Genomic DNA, 19,322 nt, shown 5'->3' on the forward strand with positions numbered 1-19,322 from the left:
GTCATAGACAAAGTGGTCACGTTATGGTTTAGCTAACAGAAGACCTTACACGTATCACACACTAAAGGAACTAGAATCTTCATTTGGTATGTGTAATGTTGTGTGGAGAGATGTGTGAATTAACTGAGTTACATCTCTGTGATTCTTCTTTCTCCTTTGGTGTTACTGAGATTTCTGGAGGTTTTGTAGTCTCTGTACAATAAGATATTGAGTCGTATCGTTTCTTTTCGACAAAATAATGAGACTTTATAAGATGAGGAAAACTTTGGATTTGGAGTGAAAGTAACATAAAAGTAATTGTATAGTTGTTTTCTAAGGAATTCACAAGTTTGTGTGGAACGCAAACTAATTTCGTAAAGACATATCTGTTTCTTTCTGTTCGTATTGCAATCGATTACAGTTGACATATTGGTAGCACCAGTGACATTGGTTTTGTATATTTATGGCATTTGCTCTGCTTCTGTGAAGTCTTTTTTTGTGTGTCTCTCTGCATTTTAAGGTTTCTTGCCAATCAAGTTAGTTTTCGTTTGTGTGCATGGATGGATATGTATGGCGGAATATATTTTTCATTATATTTATTTATTAAATTGCTACTGCATGACTTTCTACTTCTTGCTTGCATAGTGTTAGTGTGTTAGTCGCAAAGAAACTTTCTTACAGAGGAAGACCACAGTGCCATGCATTCTCTTCAAAGGAAGATTAGGTTGCCATGTAATCTGTGTTCCTTGTGGTGTTTTTCATCCTTGAGTTGGTTGTGAGACACATTTGCTAACTCCATAAACGAGAAGGTTCCAACTTCCAAGTCCTTAGGAATCTGTTTTTATTTACACATTTAAACGTCATGACTGTTTTTATCCCTTATCTGTAAAAGTCAAGCCTAGTTGACTTTGATGTATCAACCAAATGATTTTCTTTTTATTAAGCTTTTATTTTGTGCGTATCTGACATCTGTCTTCTCTTCTAATAGTAGTGCTTAAGCGTTAAAGACGTTTCTTACTTCAGAAAATTTCCATGTCGTGTTCTTTTTAATCCCACTCCTTTGCTTGGTCCACATTAGACTTTGTATTTCAATCGCTTTGTATACCATATATAGACCACCATATACATTCATTCTAAATGATGCTTGGTGATAGGCTTCCAGTAAATTTAGTGTCAGATATTTCAAGTATTCTCATAGCTCAGGGAAACCAAGAGGACCTTGATGACGAGGAGATAAAAAGACCATAATAAAAATTGTTTGAATGAAAGATAAAAACTTGCAAATTTGGTAGAGCCGAAAGGAACTGTGTCATTAATTTTTGCTGTTTTCAAGGATAAGAAACACTACAGAGGAGCACTTTACAAGAGGCCTTGGAAGCTTCTCTGTTTAGCCGGTTATATCCAACTTCAAACGTCTGAATCGATGCACCAACACTGAACTTGCTAGGAATATTTCATTCCAGATTGTTGATAGAGACTGCCAGAGTGGTAGAATAGAATTGATCCTTTATTTTTTTGAGACATTTTTTAATCCTCTGCTTTTAGCCTTCTTTGTATATAAGTCAACCCTAGTTGACTCTGTTTTATCAATGAAGTGATGAATTTGTTTTTACTTAGCTTTTATTTATCAACGATAATGGCATTTTTTTTTTAACTTTTAAGTGTTAAGGACATTTCTGAATTCAGAAAAACTCCCTGTCGATTGTATTTTTTGTTAGTCTTGAAAAATTAACATGTTGTGATCCTCTGCTTTTCCACACTCCTCTGCTTCGTTTACGTCTACAGAATCAGGTTTTTTCTCTAGAAAGAGTAGCTTCCATATACGATCAATATTGTGTAGTATATTGAAACTTGAAAGGCAGAGATCTCACACAAACCAACTCTAAACTAATAACTGACCCAATCACAAAGCTTTCAATACAAAACGGCCATTTAATATATTAGTTGTCTCTATATGGCATTAGGTCTCTACAGTTTCTTGGCTTCTTCTTATCGTCGTTTGATCAATCTAATCTTTGAACCCCAATATGACCACCATTCACCATCTTCCATGCTTTTGCCATTATAATGATCAGTAGAATAAAAAGAGAGACGCACATGAAATTGACTACAAAACATTCACCATTCTTACTTTATAGAAAACGAAATAGAAACAAAGCATCAGATAACGATACAACAAACATAAAAACATGCTTCCATACAAGAGGAATCATCAACCACTTGACATACATTGAAGGATCATACTCAAACTGAAAACAATCCTAGCGATTTCTGCGCTTGTTCGGTCCAATTATCTTAATGAGCCACTCCGGTTTGTATGTTGCAGTGAGGTGTGCTATTACAAGTCCAAGCAACACTCCAGGTCCAAACCCTATAGCCACACCTTTCCAGTTCAACACTTCTTCCTCTTCTTCTCCTTCTTCTTCAGAAGGTTGTTGTGTAGGTGGTGCATTAGTCCCAAAGCAAGTTTCCTGGAGGGGAAGACCACAAAGCCCTGCGTTCCCTTCAAAGGAAGATTTAGGCTGCCCCGTAATCTGTGTTCCTTGTGGTATAATCCCTTTGAGTTGGTTGTGAGACACATTAATGTACTCCAAAAAGGAGAGGGTCCCGAGTCCACCAGGAATGGTCCCTGAGAGTTGGTTGCTTGATAGGTCTAGTGACTCGAGATTGCTTAGATTGGAGAAAGACAGAGGAATATGGCCTGTGAAAGCGTTGTTTGATAATTTGAGTGCAATCAGTCCTTTCACGAGACCAATTGATTCAGGAATTTGTCCTTCAATTCTATTCCCTGAAAAATCAATAGCCGCGTATGAGGTAATGATCCTCTCTTGCTCCATCAACAGACCTTTGTATTGCAAATCTATAGTCACCATAACGTAATAGTAAAATCCCCCGGAGCTAATTTGCCCGTGTACCATATATAGACGTTCGTCATTTTCATTCATTGTAAGTGACGATGCTTTCCAATTGACAAAGTACCTTGGTGGCAAGCTTCCAGTGAACTTATTATCCGATATTTCAAATATGTGTAGTTCCGGAAACCCGAGAGGACCTTGACCAGGAGGAGATATAGAGCCATAGAATTTGTTTGAACTAAGGATAAGAACTTGCAAATTCGGTAAAGCCTTGAGCCAGAAAGGAAACTTGTCTTTGATTTTGTTGTGGTCAACAAGTAGAAACTCTAGAGATGCACAATTCTGAAGAGATCTTGGAAGTTTACCGGTTAGTCGATTGTGTCCGACGTCAAGTTCCTGTAGAGAAGCACCGGTTACAAACACGTCAGGAATACTTCCTTCCAAGTTGTTCTTCCGGAGATTCACAATCGTCAAGTTACTCAAGCATTGAGGAATTGGACCCGTGAGGTTGTTGTAAGATAGCCACAAACGCTTGAGAGATCTACAATTGCAGATTGAGAGAGGTATCCTCCCTGTGAATCTATTGCTTTCTGCATTAAAGAAGTTAATAAATAGTGGTAGGACTGGAACTGCTCCTTCAAAATAGTTTTGCTCCAGATCTATCAACTCCAACGATGAGTTCACCAAAACGTCCGCCGGACCTTCAAAACCAGTAAATGAATTACTTCCAAGAAACACTGTGTACAGACGAGGAAGCTTCCATAACCACTCCGGTATTTTCCCTTTGATTCTATTGTTGCCTAATGCAATAAGCTCCAACTTCTCAAGGTTCTTTAAGATATTTGGGAACTCGCTGATGCCGCAGTCTTGCAACAACAATCTCTCCAAGTTTGTTGATATGTCTGATGACTTTGATTCTAAACTGGCCGGAGATATACTATTACCGGAAAGATCTAGGTACGACAAAGATTTTAGCGAGGAAAAGAGGCTTAAATCAATGGGATAGCTTGTGTTTAGGAAAGAAAGGTCTAGATGTGTGAGGTTGATGAGCTTTGAGATAGGTTCTATGATTTTTCCTTCAAAATGGTTTTTCCCAAGGTACATTTTCTCGAGCCTAGATGGGGTACAGGAGTCATGAACTTCAATAGAACCGGTGAGATCGTTTCCACGCAGATTGAGACGTGATAAGAAAGGCATGGTGAAGACAGAAGAAGGAATTGTTCCAGAGAAGTGATTCTCATTGATATATATAAATGAGAGCTTTGTTAGATTCTGTACAAGTGGGAAACTACCAGTGAGCTGGTTGTGGTCAAGGTACAAGTAGGTTAACGAGGTTAGGTTACTAATTGTGGGAGGAACTTGCCCGAAAAAGTCATTGAAGGAAAGAGACAAGAACTCTAGTTTGTTGAGATTTCCGAATTCAGAAGGGAGTGATGAACTGAAGTTGTTGTAATTTAAATTAAGGTAACGGAGGTGGTGCAATTCAAACAGGCTAGTACTGTTGGGATTCAGAGTTCCAGAGATATAATTGTAAGAGAGGCCTAAATAGGAGAGCTTTGTTAGATTCCTTACAAGTGGGAAACTACCAGTTAGTTCATTTTTGGAAAGCTTTAAAACGGAGAGAAGGCTTAGGCTATTAAACGAGGAAGGAACTTGGCCTACAAATCCATTATTGGAAAGAGATAAGACCTCTAACCTGTTTAGATTGCCAAATTCAGAATGAAGTGAAGATGAGATGAAGTTGTTTTGAGTGAGGTTAAGGTGACGAAGATGATGTAACCTGAAGAGGCTACTATTAGGCTTTAGAGTTCCACTGAGACAGGACTGGAGTCGTAGCATTGTGACCGCACCGGTCGAATTATCGCACCAGACTCCATTAAAGGGATCATTGAGGTTGCAGTAGCTGCTATCAAACTCATTCATGAACTCAGTGAGAGCTTTAGTCTGATGGGGATGACAAGCGACATAACTACTGTAGTCAATGTTTAGATCGAAGAAGCTTGAAGTGGAGACCCAACATAGCAAGATTAGCGAGAGAAAATGCAAATGCAAACGTGATTCAGACATGGCTTTATGAAAACTTTTGAAGAAGAATTGTTTTGGTATTAAGGAAAATGAGAGAGAAGGTTGGTGGTATAAATAAAGATACGTGGGTTACAACTTGAGCTACGTCATCCACACAACTTGACTTATAGAAGAAGTTAGAGCTAAGTGAAGTCTTTGTATTCTAGCTTGGGGTACAGAATGGCTAAGTGGCTAATTGCCATTCAAATCATGACGTGAAATCTAGGTTAGTTGATTTTACTTTAGCGTATAATTTGGATTAGAATATTAAAAAAATAAAACAAAATTGGATTGGAAAGACAGCGGTTCGAAATTTCTCACGTATGTTCAAAACTACATAAATAAATCAGTTTAGAATATAACGTGAACGACGGTCAAGTTGCAGACCTGGTAACGTGAACGACGGTCACAGACAAAGTGGTCATGTATATATTGGTTTAGCTAGCAGAAGACCTTAATTACACGTCTCACACACTAAGCTCATCATTATCAACTAGGGGAACTAGAATCTTCATTAGGTGATCTGCGTCATGTCGTGTGGAGAGATGTGTGAATTAGCGGAGGTGTTTTCTGAGATTTCCGGAGGTTTTGTGGACTAAGTAGTATGCGCCTTAAATACACGAATATGATGAGTCGTGATCATTACTTCATCTAAATAATGAGAGTTTCTGAGATGAGGAACGCTTCCGATTTGGAGTAGAACATAGAAATAATTGTATAGGCTGGATATTAGATAAGGTCATAAGGACATACTCATATGATACTTTTTCTTCTTCTTTCTTTGTCGGTGAAATCCAGCACCGAGACTTACGTTAAGTCCCATAATCATGTGTTCTTGACTTCTTGTTACTTTTAACCATCAGTACGGATCAACTATCATTAAAATCTTAGTAAAAAAAACCGTAAATGTTAATACAGAAAGCTTAGTTTAGATAAACATTTGAGTTTGCTTATCAGTTTTAATATTAAGATTTACTACATTCGGAGAATTTATTGCAACCATTTTAAGTCTGAGTACACAATACACAAGGGAATTTCACACCTCCATATACTGAACTTCATATCTGATATGGACACTTAAATGCTTCAAACCATTTTGTTACTGGTTCACCAAAACTAGTCAAAATGGTAGCAACATCTAAAGAGTGACCAGTTTTTGCAATAAAACTAAGCGAATTTACAGATCTATAAGAAAATCATCAATATAACAAGCTAGTTTACGGACTTATTTGCAAAAAATGCTCGTACTATAAACCATGTTTTCTCCTATGTTAAGCACTTAAGCCATATGTGCATTATACTGGATAGAGATACTAACCATTCACCTTTGGCGGATTTGTACTAAGTATTATCCTTTTACATTTTCTGTGGTAAAACAAAAATAATCGACAGACAAATCAGAGACACAATACTTGGCAAGAGACACCGACCGAAATTCAGTGACCTCATATGTGGGTTGCATATGAGTACTAAACTACTAATCCAATCTTCCATCCTATCCAAGGATTGTGTAGGCTCAACTTTGTTTTTAACCTTTTTGCATTGGTTGATCCTTATAGGTTCTCACCCTATTGTAATATTTTACAAACATTTCTCATTTTTAATGGAATTCAAATATTTAGGAAAGAAAAACTTTAAATAATTAGCATATTTAAAAATTGACAGTTTATAAGATGTATCTCGTCATTAATACAAAGGTAAACATATACTCCAATAGTTTGGAAACAACAACTCAATAACTGTTGACACAAGGCACAAATCGACCATTTTAAAAACCAAACATGAAACCAACCAAGCATAACATGAGAACATAGCATACACAATTGCTAATTATCATTTTATTGTAATAATTAATCTCACTGTTTCGTTTAATTAAATAATAACAACGTACGAATGCATGATCATGAGCCTCATTACTCATCAGTGATGGCCACCGCCACCATAACCGCCTCCCAAACCTCCTCCACCACCAATGCCTTTACCAAATCCACCACCAGCTCCACCGCCGAATCCTCCTCCGCCTCCATATCCTCCTCCGCCACCAAATCCTCCTCCTCCTCCAGCACCTCCACCGCCTCCAAGTCCTCCTCCAGCACCGCCACCGTATCCTCCTCCAGCTCCCCCGCCCACACCGCCACCGCCGCCTAGACCTCCACCGCCTCCTAGACCGCCACCGCCTCCTAGACCTCCACCTCCGCCCAAACCACCACCATGTCCTAGACCGCCTCCTCCACCCAAACCGCCACCGTGGCCTAGACCGCCTCCTCCGCCCAAACCACCACCGCCTCCTAGACCGCCACCTCCACCTAGACCGCCTCCTCCGCCCAAACCACCGCCACCGCCTAGACCGCCACCTCCTCCAAGACCGCCACCGCCGCCCAAACCCTTTCTAAAACCCTTCTTGTAAATGCCATGCTTGTGGAAGTAAGGACGAGGTTTATGGAAGTATGGACGAGGCTTGTGAAAAAAGTGTTTGTCGTCATTAACCTCGACATTTCCGAATGCAAATTCGGCCACAAGGGCGAATACAAAGATAAACACACACACCTTACGGGCAATTAAACCCATAATTAAGCGGTTTTTCTAAATGAACAAAATAATTTCACGAGTTTTATTTGATGGATATGAAAGGATGAAGACAGTTGTGTCAGTGAAGCCTACTCTTGGTCTGTTTATATAGGCATAACGTTTACTCGTGAGTACGTTGATGCATAACCGGTTTGTCATCTTTTTATATTGGTCTCTAGTTAAGTCCGGTTTAGTTTAATTCATCTCCATATTCTCTACTGATTTTTTATTGACAGATTCCGCGTAGATAGTCTAGTCATTTTGAGATTGTTAATCAATAAATTTTGAATCTGGATCAGTGTTAATAAACTTATATGCATTCAGAGTTAATCTGCCTCGTATACCGTGAGGAGAACCGGCAATGAATAAGCCGTGTGTACAAACTTCAAACTTGTAGCAAACCAAAGATACTATAATTGGTTGAGGACAACAATCAAATTAAATGACATCTACCTGTCGTTGGACAATTTATTTATGTCTGCCAACTGCACCGTTGATCTGATCTCATCCGACCTATGTTATCATCCGAGATGCAACATAACAAGAAACTGAAATATTTTCAAGAATTGATAAAATCTCTGATATATAAATATGCATATAGAAAGTGAATCGTATGTATCAGTATCCGAAAGTTTGAGTGAAATACTATTGAATACATGAAATTGAAGGATATATTATATATATTGTCTCTACATTGTTTAATAATTGGTTCATGATCATTACAGTAATCAGCTAGAAATATATCCAATAAATGTGCATTTCTTGACTTATAGCTAGCAGTGCATTAAAAAAAAAACAAATTACTTTGATATTTCTCAAAAGAGAGAAAAACTAGTTTAGTACATGAATAAATTGTGTCCTTATAGAAAACATAAAATTTAAGTAATCGTGGCTGCTTTAATTTTCCTTTTATAGTTGGACATGATCTACTATAAGCACCTCAATAATTTAAGGACCCTTTTGCATTATTCAAACGCTAAATGTGATATCATTTAGTGAAAAAGAAGTGATCTCATTTATTGTATCATTAATGATTCAAACCAAACATAGAGTATTAACTTTTCATTGTCCAAACTAACAAAGAAAGAAAAACAGTTAGGCAAGGTTTTATATACATGCACCATTTACTTTTAGAAAACAAGGTTAAATTAATGCTGGATTCGTTTGATTATATATTCATAGAAATTCAGATTACGTTGCTACTTGCTATTGACAAGGATATGTAACATAGTATCGAACTTTGGGTTGTTTCTCATTGAAGATATGCAATTATAATTGCTAAGTGCTACTCACTCAGTTTTATAAAATATGTAATTTTGTCATTTTACACAAATTAAGAAAATAAATAAAATATATTTATGTTTTTAAGAATTGCATCTATTTAACCAATGATTTTGAGATAATGAAAATAACTTATTCAGGTTATTTTACTTTGTTTGGGCTTATTCAGGTTAGCTTACTTTCTAATCAAACAATCGAAATTGTGAGTAGAATCGTTCTGAATTGCGATTGACTCACTTTTAACTACTTCATAGCTCGAGCTCGGGCTGAAGATATGGCGCAGAGTAATTGGGAAGCTGATAAGATGTAAGTGTATTTGAGTTTAAAAGTGAGAACATTTTCAATTACCCATATTTGTATTTCTTGGTAGAAAATTAAATTTTTTTTATTCTTTTTGTTCACTCTGTAGGCTTGACGTTTACATATATGATTATTTGGTGAAGAAGAAACTGCACAACACTGCCAAGTCTTTTATGACTGAAGACAGAGTCTCTCCTTGATCATGTTGGTAAGTAATTATCTATTTGGTGAAGTTTATGTTTTGTTAAGAGTTTTTTTTGTCATGTTGGTTTTTGAATGTATTTTTTATTAATTATCAGAGTTTAAGCCTTATTTGTCTCATGGGGAACTGCGCTTTTAGCTACATGATTATTCCAATGTAGCAATTGATGCGCCTGGAGGGTTTCTGTTTGAGTGGTGGTCTGTGTTCTGGGACATCTTCATTGCAAGGACTAATGAGAAACATTCTGAGGCTGCTGCAGCTTATATAGAGGTTGGCTATCTACCACTCTAAAATAAATGGTTTTAAATACTAGTAGCATGCCTTCCAGTGAAATTGATTGGCTTTGGACTCCAAAATTAACATATTTGTCCCTATCTTGTAATGAAGGATTAAACTCTGGAGTAGGTGCTCTTCCTTTAAAGGGATGGCCATTAACTGTAAGTCACTAGGATTCTTTTGCAGGGTTTATCTGTTTGTCATTCTAAGCCCATCCAACTCACAGCCGTCGACTCCTGTCGATGGAGTTGCTATAGCTGGTAACATGCAGCATGTGAATAACATGCCAAAAGGGCCAATGATGTATGGTTCTGATGGAATAAGTGGTCTGGCATCGTCAGCAAACCAACTGTTATGTTTCTCAATTTCCTCAGACGAATGCTACTAACAATCTAGCCTTTGTTTCAGTAATAAGAATCTTAGCGGCTTTAGTATTTTCTTGCATAGCCTATGGAGCAGTGTTATATTCAACTTCCTTATGACAAGGATTAATAGCTGCAGGATGACATGGAACCGTTCGGAGATGTGGGAGCTCTGGAAGATAATGTAGAATCGTTTTTGTCCCAAGATGATGGAGATGGTGGAAGCATATTTAGCACCCTAAAGCGGAACCCTTCTGAGCATGCAGAAACCTCAAAGGGTATTCTCTCGCCCCGACAGGCTTATTATACTACTAGTAAACCAGCTATAGGTAACCATGATCATTTTTTCAGGGTTTAGTTTCAGTGAGGTTAGTTATATAAGAAGAAGTGCTAGTAAGGTCATCTGCTGTAGTTTCTCGTCTGATGGGAATTTGTTGGCTAGCGCTGGGCATGATAAGAAGGTACGCACGTTTTGTTTATATACCTGCCATGACCTTAACATCTTGTAGATCCTTTATAGGTATGTCAGATCTTGTTTGTTTAAAGCAGATGATGTGTTTTCGTCAGTAGGTTTTTATCTGGAACATGGAAACACTACATACTGAGAGCACTCCGAAAGAACATGGTCAAAATACAACTCAACTGGCTACGTCATCGTTCGACAAAACTATCAAAATCTGGGATGCTTCTGATGTATAGTAATTCATCTCTTTTAGTTGCAGCCATTTTTTTTGTCTTCTGTTGCGACTTACTACTACTACCAATTTGCTGTGCAGCCTGGTTACTTCCGACGAACCATTTCTAGTCATACTGCACCTGTAATGTCCCTTGATTTTCACCCCAATAAAACCGAGATCTTCTGCTCTTGTGATGGCAACAATGATATTCGCTTCTGGAACATCAACGCTTCTAATTACATTCGTGCTTCAAAGACAAGCTCATGTATTCTCGTGTGGCTTCTCCAACAATTGAACTATTGTTTTCTGAGTTTTTGAATTTTTCAAGCACAGGGAGCTAGCACGCAAGTACGGTTCCAGCCGATAAGTGGAAAATTTCTCGCTGCAGCTTCGGATTATACTATTTCACTTGTGGATGTTGAAAAAGACATACGGGTCCACTTGTTAAAGGTAAAGCCAAAGATTTTTTTGTTTACTCTTTAGTTCAGTCCACATAAGACGTTGTTTTCTATTGTTAAGACTTGTGCTTACAAGTTACCTATGCAGGAGTGAACTTATGTCTCATGGCTTGATTTTAAAATTTTGTTCTGTCAGGGACATTCCTCAAATGTGAATTCTGTTTGTTGGAACACAAGCGGAGAGTTGCTAGCTTCTGTTAGTGAAAACTCTGTTAAACTATGGTCTCCGAGCTCAGGAGATTGTATCCACGAGCTCAGTTCTAGTGGAAACAAGTTCCACTCTTGCGTTTTTCACCCTAGCTATCCCAATCTCTTGGTCATTGGTGGCTACGAGGTATTAGCTTAGTTACAATTTATTCAGCTTAGAACGAATCTATGTTTACCATTTTTATAAATCCATGTCAGGCTCTAATGTTGCGTGATGTGATGATTTTCTTGTTAAGAGTTGCTTTTAACTTTTGGTAAACGAAACTGTTGCAGTCACCGGAGCTGTGGAATACAAAGGAGAACAAATGTATGACAATACCAGCTCATGAGTGTGTGATCTCTGCCTTAGCTCAGTCACCTTCGACGGGAATGATGGCGTCTGCAAGTCATGACAAATCCGTGAAGATTTGGAAGTAGAAATTTTTACGTTCTTCAAGAAAAAAATGTAAAAAAGAAAAGCAGAGTTGGGGACTATTTTTTAGTCTAATTCTTTGTTTAGTGTTCACATCAATAAGTTGTTTAATGGGTTTGTTTGCATCAAAAAAGCAAAGAGACTTATGATAAAGTTACAATCTTTGTTGTATGATCCTACTCTCTTTGGGAGGGTTTGTATTTGTTTTCTTGTTGTTGTTGTGATCAAGTGTTTAAAAGTGATTCAGAGAGATGTGTCCTATATTCAATCTCAGTTTTGCAAGCTTGGTAGGCTTTAGTTGTTAATTTAGAGATCCACTATTGTCATCCCCTCGCACCTAAAGGAGTTCGACTCCTTCCACTTGAAAGTGGGTTTGACAGAAGAAAATTAAAAGACAAATTTAATTCTTTTTGAACGTGTCTAAATATTGTGTGTACGTTTTCTTACATCCTATTGGGATTTGAACTGTGACGTTAATATGATATATTTAAATGTAAATATTAAAAAAGTAAACGCACATGCGAAAAGCAAAACAATATTTTGTGTTTACAAGTTAAATATAATAGTTGTACAACATAAATGAATAAACATTTTGTAGAATATTTATAAAACGCTGAAAATTAATATTATTAGATTATTAATATTTTGATTCTTTAAATATAGATTTAACATAAAAAAACTGAAATTACTTTTGAAAATGCGAAAAAAAAAAGTATAGTAAAAATAGCGCGTTTAGAGAAATTATTGAAAACATGGACAAGTGAATATACCATTACAAACTTAAATACTTGAGTACTAGTGGTTGAGACATTAATTTGATATATGTTTTTCAAAAAATTTTTGATAGAAGTTAACAATACTCATTTCCTCCCTTATATTAATTTGCAAGACCACATCAACTATGTTTATATCATAGCTGTCATTAGTATAAACTTATGTCATTAGATCCTTTTTAGCTTATACTCTTCTAGATTCGAAAATGTGTAACCCAATTCCATCAAACAACAACTTAGACACTAGTCCTAATTGGGAAATCTTGTGTATATGCTCTCATTACTTTTTCTTTTTTGGTAACAATGCTCTCATTACTTGGTAAGTTGGTAGTTGCACAACGCTCTCTATTGTATCCTTGTGCTTCTTCACAAAAAGTAATTAACTACCCTGAAATTCACATAGGTCAGTAGTACTAGACTACTAGTCAGTAGACTAGAAGTTGACATTCCAAAATAAGTTCGATCACTCCTTAAACGAGATCAAAAGCTTTTCCTTGTGCTATATACAAAATACAGTAAAGAACAAGGGCAGTAAATAAAAGAAAAATACTTAAGTTACCAACTGATAAATATATGGTCATAACTCATAAACTTATATATATATATTATAAATTTTCGAATTAATTCAGGTTGCGTAGCCGTTACACCTCTCCTAACGTTGGACATCTATTTGAAGCAAACATTATTCAAAGTGAGAATTGCAACTCAAGTTACATTTTGTAAAAAAAAAATGTTCATTATATATAAAGAACAATATACGTCATCATTTCCGTTTAAAAGCATCGAAATTATTACACTCGAGTTTTCAATATAAAATAAAAAATAGTAAAAGTACAGTGTAGTAGTGAAGAAGAAGAAGCCACCTGAAAAATAAAAATAAAAAATAAAAATTAAATAAATAAAAAGAGGCAGAGAGAGGACCCCACACAGCACCATCTTCAACCCTAACTCTAATAATCTTCGATCCTTTTCTCTCTCTCTCTCTCTCTCTCTTTCTCTCTGAGCTTTCCATGAAAAGCGTCGGGAAAATGGGGAAATACATAAAGAAGAGCAAACTCGACGGAGAAGCTATATCCCTTATGGACGTCTCTCCTGGTGTTCTCACTCGAGCTAAGTCCCTAGCTCTCCAGCGCCGCCTTCAAAAGCCCTCGCCTTCCTCCTCCTCGCCGTCGAAACAGAAGACGCCGACGGATTGCGGCGGCGGCGGAGGCGGAGGCTCGTATCTTCAGCTAAGGAGCCGTCGGCTACAGAAGAAGCCGCCGATTGTAGTGATTCGTCGGAGAAAGAAGCAGAGGAGGGTCCGAAACCCTAATTCCCAAAATCAGGATTCGGGTCGTGGGTCTGGGTCTGGTGATGGGTCTAGGTCGGATTCGGTTGCGGAGAGTGTTGTGTGTGGTAAAGCGAAGGACTTTAATGGTGAAATCAACATGGATGAGCTTCGGTATAATCTTTTTTATTCTTAACTTATTTTCTCAATTTTTATACTTTAAAAGTTTTCAAATTGAATATTTTCAAGTCAGTGAAATTTAATGTTTTTTTTTTCTTTACCTTGTGTATGATATGATGCCATCTCTTCTTTATACTGACACACCAGTCTCTTCTTCTCTCTGTTTCCGGAAAAGAATTGTAGTATATATTAAAGAAAGTTTTTTTTTTTGCTTCTTCTCTTCTTCATTTACTTATGCATATAAGAAGGTGATAGTGACAATTGGTTTCTCTTTGATGTATTTGTGTATGAGATCACTCCTATCACCGTTGTTACTTGTGGGATTATGCAAAGTGTTCTTATTTATGATTGTAGAAATGTTTGGATACTATGTTCTCTCGCTGTTTGATAGTTTTTAATGTTTAAGGGTCAGTTGAAAGTTTAGATCTTGTTTGATTTACACTGAAACATTACTTTTTTTTTTACTCTGCAATGGGATCAACAAGACGTTACTCATTATCCTTTTTGAGTAGAGCGAGACTGGGTTAGCTTTAGTAGTAATAACTATAGGCAGTAAAGTCTGTTGGCTTTTACTACTAATTAAGGAAATGTAGTTAATTGCTTTGTTTCTTGAGAGCATTGTGTGAGAGTAACATATTTACTTACTCTCAGTTTCAACAGGACCACAAGGGAATCCACGCCATGCAGTTTGATGAGAAAACCGGAATCCATCACAAGCCCGGGTTCATCTCCAAAGCTTAACACTGGTGTAAGTGATGACAGCAACGACCAAAGAGAAGAGAGTTTGTCTGGCAGCCGTTGTCACCTACCAACCACACCTGAAATGGACGAGTTCTTCTCTTGTGCTGAAGAAGAACAACAAAAGCAATTCATTGACAAGTATGAGTTTTTCGTCTGTTCTGTTCACATTTGATCTTACTCTGTTCTGTTGTGTACCTAACGGTTTCTGTGAACTTTTTTTGGTTCAGGTACAACTTTGATCCTGTGAACGAACAACCACTACCAGGACGGTTTGAATGGAAGAAGATAGATGATTAGAAACAACCAAAACGAAAGGGTGGTGGGGTGTTAATAGTTAACATTTTCCTGCTAATTATCGGTTTGATCTTTCTTTCCATCATCCGTTTTAACTTGTAAAGAACTTAGGATAAAAACCCATCTAGCGTTTTTAAACTGGTGTCTGTAACACAAGTGGCTGAGAAGGGTTTGTGTAACACAGAACTGATACCAATCCTTTTCAGGTCTAAACAGATCACCTTAGTAGTAGTACTAAACCATAAGAGAAGGTTAACCCAAAGTCTGTTTAGGGTTTAGGGGTTTAGAGTTCTTTCGGTTAATGGCTAGTGAAGTCTTTTTTATAACTCTTTGTCTTGTATCCATTTGTGGTGTATACATGTACTGATCTGAAAACTCTTTTCAATAAAGACTTATCCTTCTCTGTCTTCTTCTTCTCTTACTTCCATCTTGAGTTCTTGTTCTTATCTTCATCATCATCATTATGGTCCATGTGTTGTGTTCTTCACACATATAACATCACAGTGACAGGTAAGAAACATGCAAATATATATATGCCAATTTTATTTACTGATAATAGAGAGACAGAGAAGCTGTTCGTTATGGATATGAATAGTTCTCATAGTGGTCTTTGTTTTTGTCTCTTTTCTCACTAAAATCAAAAGTTCTAGAAAGATTCTCTATTTCTATCACTCTGGTGTTGTGTCCATTGTACTTTCCACTTACTGAGTTGTGCCCACTATTTTTTTTATCGTAATATGTACGTTCGTGCCCACTACACATCATCATTGTGATCGTCTTTTGTTTGATCTATCATCTAAACATCGTCACAAACCTCTTTTTTGTGATTGCATTGATTAGTGTCTCGACACGACGTCGTTGAAACCGTCGCCAAACCTACCGCAGAAACCAAACCAACCTACTGCAGAAACCAAACTAGATGTCTTTTTAAATAAAATTTATTGCTGTCCAAGTTTAACAAGAATCAAACTTTGTGTCTGCGGTTGTGAGCTCAAGTCACTAACTTCCACACTCTATGAAGTATCTGCCAAAAACTCCATACTGCAGCTAGAGAGCTTCTTGGTTAGTATCTCCTTTTGACATTGCGAGATAAGAAAGTGTTATAATCTTCAAAATTTATCACTCAAAAGTCATAAAACTTTGCTTTCACACTATGAATTATATTTAGATTAATATAAGCTGCATTTCTGCAAGACTGCTTGTTTAAATGCAACTTCAACACAACACGTACGGAACAAATGCAAAACACGTTCATACAACAACATATGAGAACAGAGAGACAGGAACAAAGGGAGAGACTTCGAGATTTGTCTTCTCAAAAGACTTAAATCTCTAACTCTCTATATATAGGTAGATACGGTGGTCAGTAAAAAGAAGACTATCCTGACTTGGTGTAGATACGAATCCCAACTGCCAAACCGAGAATGGCAATGGGTACGAGGAACTGGAGGATCTTGATAATGAACTCAGAGGTCTTGTCTTGGTTATAGTGAGGCTGTTTAGGAGGTGTGTATTTGGTTTTCTTTGGGATTGTTGTGGGATCAATCTCTCCAACGTAGTATTGTTCCATCATCTCTCTCGCGCTCTCGCTATGCCCCACGTCCTCAAAATCATCCGTTGCATCCTTACCTTTATAGAGGAGAAGAATCAAGATCAAAATGATATGTATTTAATCAACACTAAGTGATTTTGATAGTTGTGTTTTTATTATAAAGACCTGTTGAAGACAAGAGGACTTCATCTCCACCTGGATGGTCTTCAAGGAACTTGGTTACATTGTACACCTGCGATGTTTGCAAACGTTTGAACTACGATATGAGAAAAGGAAGTGAAGCCAGCTAAAAGTTGAAGATTTCTTTTTAAAACAAGAAGTTTAAAACACGAGAAGACATACAAGAACATTGCCATACTTATGATGCAAGAGACTATGGAGAAACAGAGAAGAAAGTTCATAAGGTTCTTGCTCCTTTTTGATGAAACAAGATTAAAACTGCTTGGCTATGTGTCTGGATGCATACAAACTAGAATGAACAAACAGAGCAACACTCCAAACAAAATACTCCACTTGAATCTATGCTTAGAGAGAGATCTGAGGTGTTCTGAACTTGATAAAGGATTTGTTCATGAATCATGTACATAGCAACAAGCTTCTTGCCCCCAAGTAAACTCCCAAAAAGAAAAAATAACCCAAGTGGCAAAAATAAGAGAACAACACACCAAAATGTTTAATGTTTCTAATTTTCTTGTAGATGTGACTGAAGCAGATGATCTAAGCACTTCAAGCCAATCAATGAAATAAACAGGAAACAATTTGTCAATATGAAAGGAGACTACAAGTTAATCACATAGCCAAAATGATCCATCTTCAGGACCAATTACTCATAGCCACGTGACAGCTAATCACTCCAAACAGAGATGTAAGAAGAGCTACTTCCACATTTGTCCATCTTCAGTTCAAAATCAGATAAATAGATCAAAAGAGCTGAATCCTAAGCATAAGTTTGATGATTACAACTTTTACCACTTTACTCATCTAAAGATTTGATCCAATGAAGTAAAAAATAACATCTTTTAAAAGCGTAATCTCATGCAATCATCACGAAGGCCACTCAAAAAGGAGGTTTCAACTTTCAAGCATGAGATCCTAAGTTTAATAAGAGCTGAGAATAAGGAGAAATGAGAAAGAAACCTTTGCATTGATGACAATCCAACAGTCATGAGCGTGATTGTGCTCTGAAACTTCTGAAAGAGTGAAGATCTTCGCTTCCTCCCCCATTGTTTTTGCTTCTTCACTAACAATAATAATCCCCACCAAAACCTGACACTGAAGATTTAAAGCTACAAACTTTATATGAAAGAAACCGAGAGGAAAGAGTTGTTGAGAGATGGGAACATTTAAGACATCTGGTTTAGTTTGGTTCGGTTTGTAAGAGAATCGAAACCGGTCTAGTTAAATAAAATTGTGAATTTGTCCTCAAAATACAAATACTGTGTCACTAAATAGCATCTCTCCAGTACATTTTTATATTTGAATCTAAAAACTAGATTTTTACCCGTGCAACCGCACGGGTGTTTGTTTTTACTTTTTTATACATAAATTATTGTTTTAGAACATAAGTGGTATATATTTTTAATGTTAATCATATACTTAAATATTTATATAACTATTTCAAATACAATAATTTTATAATTTACATGTTATAATTAATTAATTGTTTAAACCTTATGTATTTGCCACTTCTTATTATATATTTATCTTATTGTATTTGCATTTAGTTATTAAGCAAATTAATATAGAGGATTCATGAGAAAATATATTTAAAAAATATTTTGTATTTAATTTATGCTAAATTCTGACCCGTATTTCAAAACTGGATTTCTTTTTACCAATATTTTTATGCTTATTCATTTTAGATAATTTATTATTGTATATATAAAAGTGTAAGATATGTTAATTTTTAGACATGTATTATATAGTTTGTTAATTTTAAGTCGTTCTATCATCATATTATATTTTAAATAAATAGTTTATATTTATGAAAATAAAATTTATAAATTTATCAATTGAATTTAATTTTATCATATTTATTTTAGTATAATAATTATATTTTAACATGATCATGACTATAAAAGTAGATTGATATAATTTAATTATTTTTATTTCTAAACGATAACTTAAAATACATTAAGTTATTGTTTAAATATTACACAGATTTATTAGAATTTTTAAAATATAATATATAAATATATATTATATTTAAAATGAAAATATATTATGATTAAAGTAGTTACAAAGATTTTATATTATTAACTTTAAAGAAATACATGTTAATTTTTATACATGTATTATATAGTTTGATAATGTTAATCCATCTTACCAACATATTAGATTTTATTTTTGAACATAAATATTTTATAATTACGAAAATAAAATATATAAATATATAAATTTAATACAATTTTATTATATTTTTGAATATAATAATTTTAATTTAATATGATTGATTATGATTATATAATACCTAAAATATTATAGATTTTTTTTTTCATTTTATATAACTGAATATATTAATGTATAATAATATTTTAAACTAATTTTGAAATTAGTGAAAATATTTAAATATAATTTCAAAAATGAAGATCTTGTAAAAATCTTTTTAAACAGATTTGTTAGAATTTTAAAATAAATATATTTATATTTAAAATGAAAAGATATCAAAAGATACTATGATTAAAATATTTTAAAAATTATATTTATTATTAGTCTGAATTAAAATATAGTATGAATTTCTATGAATAGGTCCATTAGGTCCATTTTTAAAAAAATCACACATGAATCAAGGTTGTGACTTCTGTTTTAATATATAAGATTATTTTAGATGTTATTTTCTATAAATTACATGTATTTTTGTTTTAAAATAAAAAT

The 19,322-nt window shown here is 35.5% G+C and overlaps 5 protein-coding genes across 8 annotated transcripts; 2 read left to right on the top strand and 3 right to left on the bottom strand.

Moving 5' to 3' along the window:
- Positions 1 to 2,082: 2,082 nt before the first annotated feature.
- LOC106447095 (receptor-like protein 41) lies at positions 2,083 to 4,936 on the bottom strand. The gene has a single exon (XM_048778406.1). It carries the CDS (start codon positions 4,899 to 4,901, stop codon positions 2,241 to 2,243), a length of 2,661 nt encoding a protein of 886 aa, XP_048634363.1. The 5' UTR covers positions 4,902 to 4,936; the 3' UTR covers positions 2,083 to 2,240.
- Positions 4,937 to 6,548: 1,612 nt separating this feature from the next.
- Positions 6,549 to 7,560, bottom strand: LOC106447096 (glycine-rich protein 23). Its single transcript, XM_013888953.3, has one exon. The coding sequence runs from the start codon at positions 7,464 to 7,466 to the stop codon at positions 6,819 to 6,821; it is 648 nt and encodes a 215-aa protein (XP_013744407.1). The 5' UTR covers positions 7,467 to 7,560; the 3' UTR covers positions 6,549 to 6,818.
- A 2,195-nt stretch (positions 7,561 to 9,755) lies between these two features.
- On the top strand, positions 9,756 to 11,887 carry LOC106448806 (transcriptional corepressor LEUNIG_HOMOLOG-like). 3 transcript variants are annotated; one of them, XM_048778409.1, is made up of 7 exons: positions 9,764 to 10,165; positions 10,239 to 10,348; positions 10,455 to 10,580; positions 10,664 to 10,829; positions 10,898 to 11,014; positions 11,159 to 11,356; positions 11,503 to 11,887. In XM_048778409.1, the coding sequence occupies exons 4-7, from the start codon at positions 10,758 to 10,760 to the stop codon at positions 11,644 to 11,646; spliced, it is 531 nt and encodes a 176-aa protein (XP_048634366.1). In that variant the 5' UTR covers positions 9,764 to 10,165; positions 10,239 to 10,348; positions 10,455 to 10,580; positions 10,664 to 10,757; the 3' UTR covers positions 11,647 to 11,887. The 3 variants fall into 3 exon arrangements, 2 of the variants coding, with proteins under 2 accessions (XP_048634366.1, XP_048634365.1); XM_048778408.1 differs by having other exon boundaries at positions 10,458 to 10,580; XR_007339246.1 differs by having other exon boundaries at positions 9,756 to 10,165; positions 10,458 to 10,580; positions 10,664 to 11,014.
- A 1,429-nt stretch (positions 11,888 to 13,316) lies between these two features.
- Positions 13,317 to 15,305, top strand: LOC106447097 (cyclin-dependent kinase inhibitor 4-like). 2 transcript variants are annotated; one of them, XM_013888956.3, is made up of 3 exons: positions 13,317 to 13,855; positions 14,522 to 14,740; positions 14,830 to 15,305. In XM_013888956.3, the coding sequence occupies exons 1-3, from the start codon at positions 13,425 to 13,427 to the stop codon at positions 14,897 to 14,899; spliced, it is 720 nt and encodes a 239-aa protein (XP_013744410.2). In that variant the 5' UTR covers positions 13,317 to 13,424; the 3' UTR covers positions 14,900 to 15,305. The 2 variants fall into 2 exon arrangements, with proteins under 2 accessions (XP_013744410.2, XP_013744408.2); XM_013888954.3 differs by having other exon boundaries at positions 13,326 to 13,855; positions 14,513 to 14,740.
- A 730-nt stretch (positions 15,306 to 16,035) lies between these two features.
- LOC106447098 (cytochrome b5) lies at positions 16,036 to 17,769 on the bottom strand. The gene is made up of 3 exons (XM_013888958.3): positions 17,586 to 17,769; positions 16,614 to 16,680; positions 16,036 to 16,525 (listed from the first exon to the last, which is right to left on the bottom strand). Exons 1-3 carry the CDS (start codon positions 17,670 to 17,672, stop codon positions 16,275 to 16,277), a joined length of 405 nt encoding a protein of 134 aa, XP_013744412.2. The 5' UTR covers positions 17,673 to 17,769; the 3' UTR covers positions 16,036 to 16,274.
- Between the last annotated feature and the right edge of the window lie 1,553 nt (positions 17,770 to 19,322).

This window comes from Brassica napus, chromosome A4, assembly GCF_020379485.1.
Source record: "Brassica napus cultivar Da-Ae chromosome A4, Da-Ae, whole genome shotgun sequence".
NCBI lineage: Eukaryota > Viridiplantae > Streptophyta > Magnoliopsida > Brassicales > Brassicaceae > Brassica > Brassica napus.